Source organism: Belonocnema kinseyi, chromosome 10 (genome assembly GCF_010883055.1).
Source record: "Belonocnema kinseyi isolate 2016_QV_RU_SX_M_011 chromosome 10, B_treatae_v1, whole genome shotgun sequence".
NCBI classification, from domain to species: Eukaryota; Metazoa; Arthropoda; class Insecta; order Hymenoptera; family Cynipidae; genus Belonocnema; species Belonocnema kinseyi.
Window position 1 is genome coordinate 68891964 of NC_046666.1, and position 19828 is coordinate 68911791.

The 19828-nt window shown below is 30.8% G+C and overlaps 1 protein-coding gene across 5 annotated transcripts in view; it reads left to right on the forward strand.

Moving 5' to 3' along the window:
* Window positions 1-1791: 1791 nt before the first annotated feature.
* Window positions 1792-19828, forward strand: part of LOC117181464 (tensin-3-like) — a 42648-nt gene continuing 24611 nt past the window's right edge. Inside the window, exons 1-2 of one of the 5 annotated variants that reach the window (XM_033374134.1) lie at window positions 1792-2945; window positions 7466-7730. In XM_033374134.1, the coding sequence (XP_033230025.1) occupies window positions 7506-7730 (225 nt within the window). In that variant the 5' untranslated portion in view covers window positions 1792-2945; window positions 7466-7505. The remainder of the gene's footprint in view (window positions 2946-7465; window positions 7731-19828) is intronic. The other 4 variants (XM_033374133.1, XM_033374132.1, XM_033374136.1 and 1 more) reach the window with 4 other exon arrangements.

Consider the following 19828-nt stretch of genomic DNA (forward strand, 5'->3'; position numbering starts at 1 on the left):
AAATTGAATAGAAAGTGATATAATTATTGAAAGCGATGCAAAAAATGATAGTAGTATTCTAAAAAAACCAGATAAACGGTGATACACATGGATAGACAATCATAGATTTGAAGGAAAGGCGGCTATAATAAGATATGATAAAATAGGATGGAAAATGTTAAAATGATTAGAAAGAGGAGTAGTAAAAATTAAAAAATTATGAGACGTGATCGGAGAGAATAAGATTATTATGGGTGTAGATAAGGATAGCAGTATTCTAAAAAGGAACAATGCAAATAGTAATAAAAAGGAATAGGTACGCATGGATCTGGAGAAAGGAGGACTAGAATAAGAAGTCATAAAAAGGGAAGAAAAATGATACATTTATTAGAAAGAGGAGTAATAAAAATTGAAAAAAGGTGAAACTTGATAGAAGAGGGTAAGATAGCTATCGGGGTAGATTAGAATATAGAATTATTCTAATAAGGGACAACATAAATAGTCATAAAAAAGGATAGAGAAGCATAGATTTGGAAAAAGAGGACTAGAATAAGAAATGATAAAACGTGCTAGAAAAGGATAAGATTGTTAGCAGTGTAGGGATGGCTAGAACAATTATTCTATAAAGGAACAAGATAGACCGTGATGAAAAGGGATAAACAAGTGTAGATTAGCATAATAAATGATACACCGGGATCGAAAAGGATACAATTATTTGAAAGAGCAGTAAAAATTAAATAACGTTGGAACATGAGAGGAGAGTATATGATTGTTAGCGTTATAATAAAGGATATAATTATTCTAAAATGGAGCCAGATAAACAATGATAAAAAGGGATAGACAAGCATAGATGTGAAGGAAATAGGACTGAAATAAGAAATGATAAAACGCGATAGAAAAGGATACAATTATTGGGAAGAGGAGTAGTAAAGAATGATGAAACAAGATAGGAAAGGGTAGCATTATTAGTGGTGTAGAAAAGGATATAATTATTCCAAAAAGGAACAAGATAAGCAGTAATAAATAGGGATAGACAAGTATAAGTCTGGACATAAAAGGACTAGATTGAGAAATGATAAAGCGGGATGGAAAAAAATAAAATTATTAGAAAAAAAGTAGAGAGAAATGATGTAACGAGATAGAAAAGGATAATAGTCTTGCAAAGAGGAATAGGACAAACTGATCAAAAGAGACAGAAAAGTATGAATTGTTGGAAGGAAGTTGGAGGAGGGACCTCACGTTTTCAACTTTTGGTAAACTGCTCATACCAGTAAAATCGAGAGAGACCTTTAAGATAACCACACTACTTCCAGGATCCGATCCCACAACCTGGCGCACCTTCTCGACTTTCATCCACATCCTTTCCCCATCACCACATCTGGGAACCAAGTCTCCGTCCCAGGGTCGCATCCGTCCTTCTCCAAGTTCCCAATTTATCAAAACTCCGATTCCAAAAAGGTCTGCTTCGGTATCCGGGGAGGTCAAAGAACGCAAATATATCGCGGTTTCGTACGATCGCTTCGACTCGGAGTCAAGGTGGTATTTGCCAGCTGCCGTTAAACGTGTTCAATGCCGCAGTTGGAGCAAGAAAGCGGCCACGAGGAGGGGATAGCTCTAGAGTCCGTCCAGGCCAGGCCTGGCCACTGCATATTCTCTTTCGGCTTCGGTTTCAGCCTCCACACACACACTGACACGCTGAAAATACACACACAAGCACCTTACACTCTACCCAACAGCTATATCTCTATACCTATATCCCTCTCGCTCATCCTTTCCCTCCAACCAACCACCTCTCACTTCTTCACTCATACAACTCGACCCACTGGTCCCACTCCAGCTGGCATGTTCGAAGCGAGTAGACGTGCTACCACGTGGATTCAGATTTTCGAAAAAATTCCTGCCCACCGGCAACCCACAATCCCAGCCGTCCCTAGTCAACCAGTGATACCAGAGTCAAGTCAAGATACCAGTGATACCACTCTGGAACCAACGTTCCGATTCCTTCGTTCCCTTTCGTCATTTCATATTTTCGCAATACGTGGCTAAATAGTGCAAAAATAGTTCTAGTGTTGGTGAGACTAGTGATAGAGGCAACTTTAGACAGTGTAATCTAATCAAAGTTCTTCGTAAGGTAATGTTGTTTAAAACCAAGATCTTCAAGGTCTTCCAAAATCTGCAGTTTCTCTCGCACATGATAATAACTTGACAAACGGATCTTTAAACTCTTCCGAATTGTTCAAGTTTGGTAGGACATCATCCAGAGTCCATCAGAGATCTGGCAGAGCAGTGACGATGAAAAATTGACTTCGCTCTTGATGAACAAGTCAGTAGTGACTGGTTGCAGTTTTTGCTCGGTTTTTCTATAAAAATAAAGACCGGTTAGGGGAGATATCAGTGGTCCGAGAAGTTTTGTGGTGTTCTGAAGGAATCGAGTGTTGGGCGCCAATGAGCGGTGTTAATAGCGAGCTGACGAGACGAGGTACCGTAAGCACAAGCAGCCTTCTCCTCGAATAAAGGATAATGTGTCGCGTCGGTGCGAGCAGAGTTGAGAGTCGGCCTCTGGAATTCGATGGAACGAGACCATCGCGATGATGAGTAAGCAGCGAAAGGAATTCGAGAATCGAGAAAAAGCACAGTGAGAAAGTGAGGATGACGACGACCATGATGATAATGATGATGATACTAAGCTGCAGGAAGGGTTTTCGAAGAATCCTTGGAAACTAAGTGAAAAGTGATGTGTACATGTGATTCGTGAGTGTGTGCTGTGCCCTCTTGTGAGGAATTTCTTCCCTCATTGGGGAGAAGCATTTCTGAAAGAGGGACTTCTCCAAGGTACCTCTTCCAGGCACATCTTCAAGGAACCACTTCAGAATAGTTGTAAAGGTACTTTCTTCAAGTCACTCCTACAGTGACTTTTTTGGAAAGTCATTTTTAAGCCTTAAGGTACCTCTTCACAGTTCCTTCAGGTACTTTTTAAGTTCCTGCTAGTATTTCTTTAGTTTCTGCTGTTACTTCTTTAATCAGGCTACCGGTGGAATTTATCTGCAGGCCTGTTTATAGCTGTTGCTAAAGTGCCATAATTTTTATAATATTAACAATAACATTTTTTCCCCATGGTACTGCAAAAGGTAATAAAATACAGAGTCTAATAAACCCACGTTGAAGGCAGAATGTCATTTTGATAAAAAGATATTTAAAAAATAAGTCTCGAATAAATTGTTAAGATATTTTTAATATTTTTCACCAAAGTGAGAAAAAACGCAAAATTTCAAAACTGTGTAAATACTTACAAATTTTTTTTAAAATCATTCATCATATTTTAATAAACTATAATTAGCAGAATCTATGGAGATGTCATAAAAACATCACAATAATCTTTAAAAATAGTACGAAAAATCACCTTTAAAATGTGCGCAAAAACTTTAAAAAATGTTAAATATTTCCAGGATTATTGAAATTTTTCAGAAACATCGAAATCTGACGTGTTTTTTCAATATCTTTTTATAAAACTGACATTTTGCGTTCAACCTAATTTAATTAATAAGAATGAAAACTTAATTTAATGTTAATATTATAACAATGAAGGCCTTTTGAAAACAGCTAACAAAATACATATGCAGATCATTTCTTCTGGCAGTGTACATCTTCAGGTATTTTTCAAAGGTAATTCAAACCAGTTCATAAAAAAAATCTATTGGTACTCCTAAAGTTATCGCTCGAGAAACTTTTTAAAATCTTTATATATTTCTTGATTCTTCGAGATAACTCTTCAAAAACTATCAAAAATCATTACCTTAAGGGCATGTGATACTTACAGTTTCCCCGGATTTTTTTCCACAAAAATGAACATTTTTAAAAACTGAATTCGGAGATGCTATAAAATATCTTAACGGACGTCCCCGGACTCTTTTGAGGGATAATAACAAAAAAATTTATTGTGTTGAATAAAAATTTTATGCATATACATTATTTTGAGGTTACGTTGTTTGGCATCTCTGCCTTTCCGATAATCTGGAAATTATTTATGAAATAAACTTTTTTGGTTGCCTGCAAAAAGGGTTAGTTCCGGGAGATTAATTATTATGTTCATTTGCAAGTCCAAAGTTTTCGGCCAAAAATATTTTGTAGTTTGGAAGTAACGCACAGGAGAATTGTAACATACATAACCTCCAAATGTACACAGTTTGTTAGCAATATCAAAAAATTTTTTGAAATAAAACACAAATAAAGTGTGCGGGGACGTCCGTTAGCATCTTCGCAATCATTTCCCAAATTTTTAAGACAAAATATTGATTATTCTAGTAAAAAGCCGTCGGAGCCTAAAACTGCTAAAATCGATACTAATTCCTAAGCGCTATGCAAATTAATCAGATTTTGATCAATTAAAACTTTTTTGAATTAAACCAAAAAAAAGTGTGTGGTGACGTCCGTTAGCATGGTCGCTATCATGTCCCAAATTTTTAAGACAAAATATTGATTATTAAAGAAAAAAAGCCGTCGGAACCTAAAACTGGTAAAATCGACAATTTTCTAAGTATCACATGCCCTTAAAAATAATAAATTCTTTAAAATATTTTTCTTCTTTATTTTGTTTTTCTTTCATTTTTAATACCTATTCCATTTGAGCCAGACAAATTAGCAAACAAAATAGATCAAATAATATTGTGGATAAAACTGACATGGATGGATATTATTATATATGATAAAAAAAAAGCTTCAACATAAATTTTGTTAAATAATTCATTTTTATTTGCTAATAGTCATTTTTTCAAAAATACTCACTGGCATGTACTTGTCAGCCAAAAATTGGAAGTAAGATTTTCTTAAAAATGTTTGTAAAAACTGATATTTAGAAACAAAATTTGGTTAAAATGAATTTCACAAGCCATGAACTTAAAGCAAATATTGTTTTTCCAAAACATGAAAAATTATATATTTTTCAATTTTATCCTTGCGACACAGAATTATCTACAAGCCAAATTATCTATCAACAGAACTGACCTATGTTCATGTAGAATGTGACATATCGCTTCCAAAGTATTTTTGATGTTGAACACGAATCTTCGCACCATTTGACGTCATAAGGTGCAATTTAATAGCCATTTTCAAATCAATTTGTTAAATAAAATTTTTTAAATAACAGGGGTGCAGATTTTTCATGATATCTCAAAAATTGATTATCCGATTTCAAATTTATTTTCAAATTATTGCTTGGCATAAAAAACAAATATAACCCTAGTTCGTATTAAAAAACTAAATATAAACTAAAATAGAGCAAATTCAATTTTTCGTGCATTAAAAAAAATTTTATTTTATTAGTTTGAGATTATTTTAAGAGCCGTTCTATAGCTATTAAAAAAAGAAGTGGTTTTCAAATCACAAATATCTATTAATTATTATACCACACTTGATTGGCTAAAACTGGAAGGCAGATTTGTGGTCAGCATCAATTCAGTACAACATTTTGTTCTGCGAAATTTAAAAAGTGCAACTTCCGAGACCGCGAGTTTTATCCAATTAAAGGCATGTAATATGTATTTTCACTTCAACCGCTACTATTTTTCAAATACACTTATATAGAAAAAATTATTTAACGAAGTGATGTTAGCTGACAGTTGAAGTGAAAATACCTAATTCTCTGACATCATGTGATTCGAATTAGAATTCTGAATCACTTTTTAAAAATGAGTCTTGTGAATTCAAATGTTGATCCTTGTTGATAACAGAAATTTCAAATCCCCCAAATCATTATTAAAATAATAAATAAATTAGTCTGTAAGATAAAATTTGTATTTTTGAAAAATAGTACCAATTGCTAAAATTTGCATAATTTTCAATTTATTAAAAAGGGTGCTAAAGCCCTACTCATATAAAAGAATCGATTGGAAACTTTGAATCGGTCTGAATCCTTAGTGAATCCGCAAACTTAATTGGCCATTTCCGATAGCGACCAATTAACTACGACTTCAAATTTAACGTTTTTTAATTGTATTGTTCACCTATTTTACGGATATGCCTTATATTTGATCAAAATTGAAATTTATAACACAACCTGATACACAAGCAGATTTGCAATTTTGAAATATGATAGTCCAAGTTCAAAAATTTTAACCCCATTCAAAAATGTCTTCCAAGAAACCGATTCGCTTAAGCAATTGCTCAATCGTTTCTTTTTTCCTGGGTACTTTTGATTGCCTAACGTCAGAGATTTCCACAAGCCATAAAATTGATTCTATTCAGTATCAAAAGTTTAATTTAACTGGCTTAATATAATAATAGGGTCATCCACTAAATTTTGTTTAGTTTTGTGTTTGAAAACATTCACTCCAAAATCACTAATAATACGAGCATAGTTGAAAAGAAGCCAAAAGTTAAAAAAGTACATTTTTTAAACTTATAATTCTGTCGCACCATGGCGCCACCTAGATGTGACGTCATATGCTTTTAATATTCTTTAAACAAGCGGGAGGCTCATGCTCTTTTTTTAAAAAATTGAAATAAATAACGTCTAGGTCTGGTGGTTTGTGCCTAAATGTACAAATTCCAGTGTTATAAATCCTGAAAAAAATATTTTTATGTATATCTAATGATAAAAAATGGAAAGAACTGTATAAAACTGTTCGTCGCAAACATATTTATTTTCTCATATCTTGTACTTTATTACTTGATAACGGCTACCGAAAGGGATCAGTTATCTCATTGTAATCCATAATAAATACTAGAATGTACTAGAAACTGTTTTGATTCAAATTTGCATTCGAACTGAAAAATTTGATAACTTCAATGCTTTTTGTGTAAAACGATTTTTTTTGTTATTATAATCCGAGAATTAAAAAAAATCATTTTACACCAAAGAATTGAAATTATCCCATTTTTTTACTTCGAATACAAATTTGATTTTCAACTTCTTTCACGCAAATATGTTAGATCTAGATTTTTGACACTGCAGAGGTAATTCTGTTTAAAAAAAAAGAGTTGTTGCAAAACAGGCAGTTGCATGCTGTCTCAAGGCAACTTCATATGTTTGAGATTACAATGCCAACTTGCGATTTTACGTAAAAAGTATTAGAATCAGACATTCTTTGAATTTGTGGCTTACTTATACTTAATAAAGTAAATATTTTTTACCTATAAACATTAATTATTAATTACGTTAATTGTTTTGATCAAACTGACACATGTATTTTCTTCGGGTTTGAAAGCGTATGACGTCACGCGACGCAGCCACGGGTTTCGCGCTATGAGGTCGCGACAAATATCATTTAAAAAATCGAAATTACCGGTCAATATATTGTTACTTTTAAATTATTTATTACATATTTTTGAATGATCAAAATCAAGTTTCAATCTTCTTCAACTTAACTTGAACAAAAAAAAATGTTGGATGACCATATTCTTAATGGAAAATTGAAGATTCTTCTCGAAAATATTGAAGATGTGCCTTTAAACCGAAATTTATTTAAAATCCTGGATATATTCCCTGTAGGCAAACGGATATTTGATCCTGGAGATTTTTGAAGTTGGGTATGAGGAGATTCACACGCAGGCGAAGGACCCTGGCAGCAATTTCGGCGATTATGGGACGCCTCGGAAAGGGCCTGCAGAATACGACTCGACCCATCTTCAAAGTGACTTATCGAAAACTTGACGACGAGTGCAACCAGCAACAAGAGCAGCTCAGATTCATGCCAGCCTTACCGGAATACATGTCTTACTGCTGCTGCCAGTGTGGGCACACGCAAAAGTTGAAAGTAAGTTCTTGCTTCCCTAGAAGTCCAACTCAGTTCTCGATTCTCGATCGGAAAAGATCGTCGTTAGCGCGGCTCGTTACGGGCTTCGAGTGCCCACAAACTAGTCGAGAGCGCTATCGATCACGGAGAGACTCATAAAGCGCAGTGGGAAACTTTCAAATATCAAGTGGAGTTCGCCAAACTACTTTCTTCACCGTATCTCTGGCTACTTATATCTTCCGCCTTTATTACAATGCATTTCCTAACTGCCCCGAAAAGAAAGAATGAAAATTGCACATTCCAGTTACCGACGTTTACCGATAATCGAGAACGCTCATGGTTTGTGTCCGCGCGCTGTTTTGCACAGACCTGAACTCTTGTTAGGGATCATACTCCGTCCCCTTTTTTTATCTAATTCCTTTTCCAATCCCCCCCCCCTTAAATATAAAAAGTGCCCTAAAACACCTTAAATCGAGAATTTGGACCAATTTTTCCCTTTTTCCTCGTTTCTTGCAAAGTCCTGATTCATTTTTTTATTAATCATAAACAGAAATTCAAGACATTAGAAAGCAAGACACTTTGAATGAGATTCTTCTTGATGATACCAATTACAAATATATGCTGAACAATTTATTTGCTATTTTTTTAGATTTGAAGGACATTGTTGGCAGTTCAGAAATCCCTAACTATTTAAATGAGAAACTGAACCTGAAATATAAATCAGTTCTATAGTTGCAAATCAATAACATCTCCAAAAACAAGAGATTTTTCGCGAAAAGACGTGAATAAATTCTTTAAAATGGAATTAATGTTTGTACGATATTAAATTCAATTTAAAATGCTTTACATTCCTAATATTTCCAGTAGAAATATTACATTTTTAACAAATTAGATTAGTTTTTAACCAAATAGTTGAATTTTCAACCAAAACGGTAAATTTTTAACTAATTAGGTATTTTCAATTTAACCACCAGCAAACTTCACTTCGTTGATTGCTGAGGGAAAAACAGTAGAGCAAATGCATCTGAATCATTCTTTTTTTGTCCTATTTTGGAAATTAATTTTTATTTTTTAAGAATTATTTAATAAAATGATAATAAATAGTATTCATTACGACGTTATTAGAAAACTAAAGTTTTTTTCCCGTGCATTTAATTCATTGTTTCCCCTCTCAGCAATCAAAGAAGTGAAGTTAGCTGGTGGTTGAAAAGAAAATACATAATAAAATTAATTTTCTACAGAAAGTATGAATTTAAAGCTTTAATGTTGAATCCTCAACCATAAGAATTAATTTGTATTCAAGTAGTTACATATTCAACCAAAAAGATTATTTCTCAGTGAATAATGTAATCTTAGATATATCAACCAAAAAAGATTTGAAAAATGTATTAGAAACAGTTAAATTCATGCAAATGATACGAATTTTCAACAACAACAAAGTAGAATTTTCAACTAAATAATTACATGTTCGACCAAAAGGGATAAATTTTAAATCAAACATATAATAATAGACTTTCTAATTTTAAAAAAGGTTAATTTTCAACTAAAAAAGATAACTTTGCAACCAGAAGATAAAAATTCACAAGGACGAATTTTCTATACAAAAAGAAGAATTTTCAACAAAACAATTGAATTTTTCAGACTTGAATTTTCTACCAAAACAGATTTTTCAGTAAAGAAAGAAACAAAATTTCTATTTAATTATTGGTTTTCAGGACAAAAAGACGAAGTTTCTGCAAGAAAGTTAATTTTTCAACTCGAAATTATGATTTTTTAAGAAAAAAGTTAGTTTTCCATCAAATAGTTGAATTTCCTACCAAAAGGATGAACTTTTAAAAAAATAATCACATTTTCAACCAAATAATAAAATCTTAAACCAAAAAATATTAATTCTTAACCAAAAATAGAATAGAAAACTTTTCAACCTAAGAGAATAAACTGAATACATAGCTTTATAATTTCTATTTTTTATTGTATAATCTTTTTTAACCTAACACTATATTTTTTTAACTTCTGCGAGCTTTCAACTGATACATTTTATGTATTTTTCAGCTTTCATATTCCTAAATTTTCTTTTCGATATATTTTATTACTAGAAAGTGCTGACGTTTTGAACATATTTTTTAAAGCTAAACAATTTCAAAACCTAAAAATAACTAGAAAAAACTTGCTGAAGAAAAGGCGCTTCTTTTAAAGGGAAATTTTGCTCAATATTCACGAGATACCCATAGTATATCAAAAGTCTTTAATAATAAATGGAATTACCCTTTTTTCTCAAAATAATCCCCTTTTTACCTAGAATCCAATTACTGATCTCTTGTGATATTTTTGAATTCATAATATTCATTAGGGGATTATATTGAAACCCAAAAGCCTTCATATGAATACTCTCAAACAATACTATAATTATTAGAAATATCTTGAATTCTATTGCTTTATTTTAAATTCTTTGAAGTCCTTGTAACCTTGAAATCATTGAATTGTTGTGAATTCTGTTAAATTCTTTAAATTTTCTAATATAGATTAATGTCAAATTGTTAGTGGTTAACCAGACGTGAATAGGAGAATATTGTTTGCAAATATTTCTATGTTTTGTTGTTCTTCCTTTCTTAAATGACATAAATACTATCGAAATAAAAAAAGTCAATGAATATCTTCTATTTCTATTTGTAAAATTTGATTTTAAAAATGTTTAAAGGTTGTGATATATGGTTTATAAACAATTTTCTCAAAAAAATGGGAAAAACAAATACTTTACACCCTTTTTACAATTGCATGAAACTGGAAGGAATTTTTATCGTTTATTTATGTACGCTAGAAAGTAGTTCTATAAAACGCAAGATTCTCTAAATTCTTTTCCATTTAATGTTCTTTAAAATTCTAAACAAGAATCGTCCCTCTCTAGAAAGCTACGTAAGTAATAAAATTTGAATATACAATTAACTTATCTATTCAAGAAAACTTATTCGAATTTTATCTTGAAATTTTAATTTATTTAATAAACACAATTATTTAAATAAGTTTCAAACATGGAACTATTTACCTAAATCTTAATTTAATCTTTTTAGTAAAAATACTAGTTACACAATAAATTAATTTCCTCTTTTAAAAAAATGTCCCGTTTCCTCTACAATAAGTAAATATTTAAATTGCACTCCACCTTTTTACATTATTGCAATTTCCGTCCAGTCATTCACTGAAAAAAGGTTTTGTCTTCAGCACTAATTACGCTAATTAAAAATCGTTACCGGACATTATCAGCGGTCACGCAATTGTCGCAATTATTTCAGACAATTATTTTTAATTAAAGGAACTTTCAAGACGTTTTACTACAAAGTCTCTATTTTTATTTTATTTAGGTATAAATAGCGACACTCTCCGATATTCTAGAAATAATGAGAAAGCTACAGTTTTATCAATTTTATAGTTTAATTGTAATTATAAAAGTCAATTAATACAACACTATCTTCCAAATTGGATACCAGTTTTATCAAATTTATTCCTCGAAACAGGTTGAAAATCTAGACATCGAACTGGCTGCCTTTAATTCAGAATTGATTTATTTAATTTAAATGTAAATGTGGAATCAATGAAATTGCAAGATTCGTGTCGCAAGGTAACGAGCTAATTTGAGCAGTTTAATATTAATACCCGCACTGAGACCGGGGTTTGTCCTAATGCTAACTGGTCAAGTTGTCTTTACTATAATCTAGTTTATTCTAACTTAAAATTAGTATTCAAACCGGATTCACTTTTTTTACCCGCAACTTACCTTTTATTATTAAAAAAAGCTTGTTCTAGAATTTAAATTCTAGATTTTAACCATTTTATTCAAACCATCGTTATATGAACGCATTCGTAAAGATAAGTGTAATGTACTCTAGCGAGTAATAAAAGGATCATTAACTCTGAACTGTAAATTACGAGAGATCGAAACCAATTGCAAGTCTTATGAATATTTATAAATCAATTAATTATGTAATAAAATCCATTCATGCTAGGCAACAATGAGGTAATTTATTTTTATGTTTTAAATATATTATTTAATAGTTCTGTGCTTAAATTTTAATATTTCTTAAGTTTCTTAATTTTTTAATGTTTTAGGATTGAATGTAAAGATTTAACGGACTTATTAACACTGTGCAAGAGCTCGAAACATATTTTCTCTCATCATTAAATACTTAGTTCTCATTACTATGAACCACAATCTTTACAACTGTCTTAAACTTCTAAGAGCCTCATAAAATTTTTAATATGCCTTATTTTTGTCGTACTTTGTAACAAAAATGCATCTTCTTTGATAATTGATACCTTAGGCTAATTTCTCTTACTTGAAAAATGCGTCATGTCTTAAAAGAATAAGAATCTTTTTAAATTTTTAAACGTTTCTGCTTACAAAATCTTATGCCCTAAATTCATGTCAGCCACAATTTGAATGATTAAATTAAACAAAGAATGCTTTATCTGAAATACCAGGCATTGTTCTTGACAAAAAGTCTTTTAAAAAGGTGAATCAGTCAATATTACTGATAGAATCAAATAGTGACATGAAATTACTGATTTTCTATCAATAGAGGCGACTAGCTTGTCTACTATAATAGAATAGTAAAATTATTTCTAAATCAAAATTCAGCTTGATTACTGAAAATACTTGTATTTTGTTGAAAATTCGTTTTTTTTTTTTAGTAGAATATTTATTTGTACAGTCGTTAACTAAAATTTTTGGTTAAAAATGCAGTATTCTGTTGAAAAATCGTCTTTTTGATAGCAAATTCATTTTCTTCCCGAAAAATGCATTTTTTTATTTGAAAATTGAACTATTTAGTTGAAATTTGAACTGCTTTGTTTAAAATTCCTTCTATTGGTTAATTATATTCACCGTCTTAGTCTGGTTGAAAATTAAACTATTATGTTGAATTTTGCTTTATTTCTTGAAAACTTTTCTTGTTTAATTGAAAATTCAACTTTATGGCTGCAAATTCTTGTATTTCGTTAAGAATTCGTCGTTTTTTATCGAAAGTAATGTTCTAGGTTGAAAATTTATTTTTTTAAATTCAACTGCTTGGTGGGAAGTCCGAGTATTTTGTTCATAATTCCCTTTTTGTTGATTGGAACTTTTTTAGTTTCAACTTCAAGTGTTTGGTTGAAAATGCATTTCATTTGTTGAAAACTCTTATTTTTAGGTAGAAAATTAATCTTCGTTGTGAAAAATGCTTTTTTTTGCTTGTAAATTCAACTATTTTGTTCAAAGTTGAACTTCTGTGTTACAAGTTCATTTTTATTTTAGTTAATGATTCATCATTTTAATTGAAAATTCACTTTCTTGGTTGAAAATTGGTTCTCTTCATTTGAAAATTAATCTTTTTTAGTTAAAAATTCTTGTATTTTCTTGAAAAGCCATCATTTTTAATTGAAAATAATTTTCTTGGTTGGAAATTTATAATTTTAGTTAAAAATTTATCTCTCTTTCTTTGAATATTGAACTATTTTCTTGGACTTTCTTTTTTTTTATTGAAAATTAATTCTTTAACTCTTCCATTTTTTGTTAAAAATTTATCTTTTTCAGTTGCAAATACAGCTATTTGGTTCAAAATTAATGTATTTTTTATTGAAAATTCGTCTTTATAGATAGAAAGTTATTCTTCATTTGAAAAAATTGATTGTGTTTCTTAAAAATTGACTACCTTGCTTGAAAGTTGAATTTCTTTGTTAAAAATATAATCTTTTGGTTAATAATTCATCATCTTGGTTAAAAATTGACCTGTTTGGTTAAAATTGATTCTTTTTAGTTTAAAAATCTTGTATTTTGTTGAAACTTCGTCTTTTTTGGTAGAAAATTAATCTTCTTTGTTGAAAAAAAACCTTCTTTGTTGATCTGTTTGGTTGAAAGTTGAACTAATTTGTTAAAAATACATTTTTTGTTTAAAGACCATCATTTTAGTTGAAACTTAATCTCTTTTGTTGAGAATTTATACATTTTTTTGTTTTGAAATTTTTGCTATTGTAACTGATTTCATCAGCGCGCGAAATTGTCGGATTTAAAGACACTTTCGAATGATTCGTCAGAATTTTTTCCTTTCCAAATTCAGTTTCATCCCCAGAAAATTCCAGCATGTTCTTCCCTCTCTTTTTTATCTCAATTTATTTGGAATCATCCGGATTGTTCTGGATTTTTAAAGAAGCATTTTTAACACGTTTTTTTCTACTCATAGAAATTTGAGGCGACATTATTTGAAACTCTAATGACACTTTATCTCCAGCTTGAATTTCAAGCTTGAATATAAAGTCATTGAGCTGCAGAGAATAACTTTGTGATCTGGAAACATTCTTGGAAGGGTATAAATACGCCGCATAAATTATATTCGGTAGAATGAAATTCCATGTGCTAAATGCTGACGAGGGTCCAGAATAGCCACAGTTATTTTAACTACTGGTCTTGAGCAGGTGGTTGATCGATCTTTTAAATGTATGCCCATGAAAATAGATCCCATCCTTAATCTTGACCCTTCCTGTATCTACATATTTTATGAGATTTTTTGGTATTCAGTTCCACGTGAAAAAGCGGGAACTATTTGTTTTTCGTAATATCAAAAGAAAATATCGATGAAAATAAAGAGAAGAACGCAAGTCTTTAATAATTTCTGTAAATTGATCAATAAGGACTTAAGTTGTTAAAAATCTTTGATATAAAAAGAATGAACCTAGGACCTTTTGATGAAAAAATATATAGTTTTTTTAAACGAAGTGTCTCGTCCCGAAATTCGAGATGACTAGTCAAATATTGTTCATAAGCTTGGCTAGGTTATCCCCTTTTCCAACCCACCTGATTGTTCGGGACGACTTGGCGCAGCCTTTTTTAAAGAACTTTTGTTGAAACTTTACAAAAGAATTTCAAATTATATCGTTCAAGGCTGAAATTATTACAATTTTTTCGCATATTTAGGAATGCAATACGTGATTAAATGTATATTTAGTTTGTAATAGGGTTGTTCCTTGATTTACAGTAATTGCTTTTTTTTTATAATAAATTACCTACTCGTTATACTAGTGAAAGAAAATGTAGTTTAACTACTTTATTTCAGAGGAAATTGAAAAATAATTTGATAATATATTTAATATTGTAAAACGGAACTCAGTTATTGAATCGCTTCTACTCATCAGAGAAGAAAAATTAAGGTTCATTTGAATAGCTTATAAATGACTGTATTTGCATATTTAAAAATGCACAGATTTGAGAATGAAATAAAAAAAACAGAGATTTCGCGAAAATTAATTTCTTTATAGTCATAATTATTATCTATTTTTATATTTTAAGTTAAAATTGAAAAACAAATACAAATTTTGTTTGCGACGACCCTACTGTTCAAAAATGACTTTTAAAAATTACATTTATTTCAGTTTTTTGTGCATCCTAGATGCATCCCTCTTTTTAAAAGAATTCTTCTTTTATCCCTGTTTTCAAGAAACCTCTCATTTTTCTAGTTCTTTAAGCTTATATATATATATTAGGTTGAGGATTCATATTTTAGTTAAAAATGTTATAATTTCGTTGAAAACTTTATTATTCCATTCAAAGTTCAAGAATTTGGTTAAACAATCTTCCTTCTTGGCTGAAAATTCAACTATTTTTGTAAAAAATTCAACTATTTGGTTGCGAATTCATATTTTTTAATTGAAAACCTTTTTCCTAGAGAATTCGATTTTTTGATTTGAAAATTCTACTGTTGGCTGGAAAATTAATCTGTAATTATTTTGTAATCAATGTCGGTTAAAAAGTCGCCGCTTTTACTGAAAATTCAATTACTTTGGTAGAAAATTTAACTATTTGGTTGGACATTAATTTTTTGTGCAAATTTATATTTTTCGGTTAAAAAATCCAATTTTGGTAGAAATTTACCTATTTGGCGTGAAGTGCCAACAGTTTGAGAGAACATTTAACTATTTAGTTAAAAATTCTACTGTTTGGTTAAAAATATACTTTGTTGTTAGAAATTTATATTTCTGAGTTGAAAGTTCAACTGTTTTGTAGGAAAGTTATCTTTTTGGCTTAAAAATAAACAATTTTATATAAACTTAAACTACTTTCCTGAAAATTATACTGCTTTGTAGAAAAGTAATCTTTTTTTTGCTTGAGAATTCAATCATTTGTTTGAAATTTTGTTCTTTCTTATTGAAATGTCTTTCTTGGTTGAAAATTCAACTATTCGCTTAAATATTTGTCTGTTTTTTTAACGCAACTGCTTGGTTGAAAATTAACTTTGTTGTTGCAAATTCATATTTTCTTTATAGAAATTCAACTGTTTTGTAGAAATTCGGCTATTTGGCTTAAAATATCAACAGTTTGGTATAAAATTAAACTATTTGGTTGAAAGTCAACTTTTTGGTTAGGAAGGGACTTTTTCTCTGAAGATTCAACTATTTTGTCAAAAATGTAATATATTTCAAACTTCAATTCATAGGAATATCATACAGACTACATTAGTTTTATTAAAATGAATTTATTTCCCTGTTTTCGCGAAAAATTACCCTATTGTCCCTGTTGCGAGAGCAGTTTAGACTGCGTGAAGTCTATGATTCTAAATAAGATTCTCCGCGATTCAAGTAAAGATACAGTGCATAACCTGAATCTTGTGCTCGCATATAATTTAGTTCCGCCTCCACAAGTGGTTTTGCACATTTATTTGCTTTTTGACGGAAATTTGCGTAAAAGAAAATTATACGTTTTTATACGATGAGTAGATTACGTAATGACAAGTGTCATTGGACTCGTAACACATTACGTAGCAAGGAAGTGTATAGTTGCGATCGTTGTAAAATTTTAAGTACACGTGTGAGTATAAGTACATACATACTTTGTCAATGAAAATCCGTAACGCACGCCGAGGCGAGTAAGTCTCAGTTGCTTTTGAGACGCGCTAAGTATGTATAAATAAGAAAGGCTTAAATAGTAAAAAAAGAAAAAAGAAAAAAAGAAAAAAAGAGTAAAAGAGCAAAAGAGCAGTATAAAAGTGTAATGTTAGCCTTAGGAGTAAGAAGTAATACTCAGCCGGTGCGCCGCGTCGAGGGGTGAAAGGGGAAAAGCCGTGGGATCGGACGAGCGCATTCCTTAGATCTCAACTGCCATGGTATGGGATGCCTCGTGTAAACTGTAAACTGCTTTCGCTTTTGCTATACCTTAATCCTTATATGCACACGTGTGCTTCAAAATTCGAGCCATTTTAGCCAACCAAATTTGCATTCCATTTTTTCTTTTTTTCTTTTTTCTCTTCCTTCAAACATAATAAACTAATCTAAAATCATTGCTCGCGTGAATCTCATCTTTAACGTCGCTCGAAATAATGAATTATTTTTCTTAATTTTTATGTTTGATTTATTACAACTTCATTCTTCATCATTTATTAACCCTTTTTTACAATGTTGGGAGTATTTTAACTGAAGATTTGTAACGCCCTTTATCAAGAATGTATCGATTTTTGTTTAAAGTGTTGTAGTATCTAAACCAATATAAATACATGACATTTACATGACCAAATGGCGGCAGTTTTTCGGACAATATTCAAACTTAACTTTCTCAAAATGCCACCGTTTTTGTTCTTGTTTTTTTATCAAAGTTGGTAATAATATAGTGAATGTTCCTGCAATTTTCGAAAAAGATAATGTATGAAAAAAATTGATAAAGCAAAGTTATTTCTTCCAAAGAATTTAACATAATTTTTTTGTACAAATGAAATTTTTGTCTAAATTTTCCGAAACATGAATTTTCACATCCATACGCAGATTAGAACATATTATCCGATCGTACAAAAGTTTGGAGGGCTTACTTATGTTAAGCAAATACAACTTTTATCCAGTATTAGAATCCGTTATTGGAAACAAAATGTTCCGCCAACTCTAATAATTATTCACTATATTAGTAACAGTTTTAAAAAAACAAGAGAAACAAACTCTGGTATTTTTAAGAAAATTATGTTGAAATATTTTGAGAAAAACTTCGGCGATTTTGTCAATTTTTTAATTTCCCTAAGTATTTAAAAAGATAATAGAAAGTTCTATTCGAATTTTAAAGAAAATGCCAAATACCTATTTTAATTTGAAGACTACAATACTTTTAAAGAAAATTCAAATACTTATTCCAATTTTCCACACAACAAAATTATATCCAAACGGTGAAATACATGTCGTGAAAAACCCTTTGAATAATAACTTATTTCTTGCAATTATTCATAATAGAACAATTCTTCAAAATTTTAATATTTTTTGCGATTTCTTTTTAAAAAATTTGCACGAAAATTTCAGATTACAGCCTCTAGATGAAAAACTAACCAATTACTACGATAGGACTCATATTTCTTGCTAGTATAGTATTTATAAACTGAATAATTATCCATTTTCAAAATAAAAAATTAATTTCAGTTTGAATAAGTATTTTTCGAACGGCCCTTATTAAAAAATTCTCTCTTATGTTTCAATTAAGGAACCTACTTTATATTCAGGATTTATCAGATTTTTTCAGTTGTATAAACATCTCTTCTCTAAAATTTTCTTCATTTTCATGTAGGAATGTAAAAAGTGAAAAGTCGAGTTCCTTCACATCAGAGAAAAAGAATCACAGTTTAAAAAAAATACCAATAAATGGACGATTGCCAATATCGGTGGGATTTTTTCCCTGTGGAAAGACGATCGATCCCTTTCTTTTCATTCCTGTCTTATTTGCGCAATGTCAATTTTTTTCTTTTTTCTCTGAGCTCTTTTTTCCCTCTGCGACGCTTTCTTCCTTTCCCCCTATCTCTGATACACATTCCTCTCCCCTGTTTTCTATTTTTGTACGTTAATATCGGCCTTTTTCCGCCAATTCTTCTACTTCTTTTTCCCTCTCTTATCTCTTCCGCCTCTCCTTTATTTCTTCTTTTACTTTTTATTTCCGCCTTCCTATCTTGTTCTGTGCCAATCCGTCTCTTAAATCTCTCGACTTAGGAAGGTCGTTTCAAATCGTCTGTTATTTCGAACGTCAAGGTCACGAGCCTTTTAATTTTTCAATCGATTTTTTTGGTATTGAAAATAGATTTAAAATATTTTTAAATTGAAGCTGAATGAACGCTGGTCAGGGAAACTCTGGAAATCAGGAAGAAGTCAGGGCTTTTGAAAAAGACGTGTAAAAATCAGGAAATTTCTATAAAAGAAACTGTAAGCAAACTTTAATAATAAAAACTTTTCATTATAAGTTTTAGAAAATCGAATTATGATCCTTAAATATTATAAAATCAGAGAAAAGTCAAGGAATTTTCGAAATTAAGTTTTGCGTCCAGTCTATTTCACCAAAAAGATAACATTGAGATTTTCTTTAAAAATTTCCTGTTGCTTCTAGACGTCGAAAACTTTATTTTCTCAAAAAAAGGTACAATCTTAGAAGCTAAAGAAGCTCTGTTCAAAATGAGTAAGGGGCCATCTATATACCACGTGGACACTTTGGGGGGGGGGGGGTATGGCAAAATTCCACGCTTGTCATCGAGGGGAACCAGCGGGGTCGAGTTAGAATACACGTGGACACACATTTCCCTAAATCTGTGGAAAATATACTGAAATGAGACAAGGTATACTCTAGGTATACTCCAATTTTTATATTGTGCTCACGCACAATATAATTTTTATTTTTTTCACGACTTTTTCTTTCCAATGCAAATCATGTTGAAGCTCACGTTCCTAAGCTAATTGGAATTTATTCAGCCAATTCATCGCTCCTTTTGGACTTTTTATAGTCCGGGAGCTCGCGACAATTCTATGGACGTAATTTTAGTACTCACTAAAATTTCAGATTCTTTTGTTTTCATAGTCTCAGTTCGAAATTCGTTGACTGACTAACAGCTGTTGGTGTATTTTGCAACAATTTATCGTTCAACTCGTCAAAAATTCGAGTGAAAAAACGTCATATTAGTACTCTTGAAACCCACGGGGAATGATTGTTGAGATGCTAAAAACTAACAATATGTTTAAACGGCAGCTCCTGAGTAGGGCCAAAGTTAACTGGGAAACTGTCAAACATGTCAAAAATTCGAGTGAAAAAACGTCATTTTAGTACTTTTCAAACCCATTGAGGATGATTGTTTTGGTGCTAAAAACTA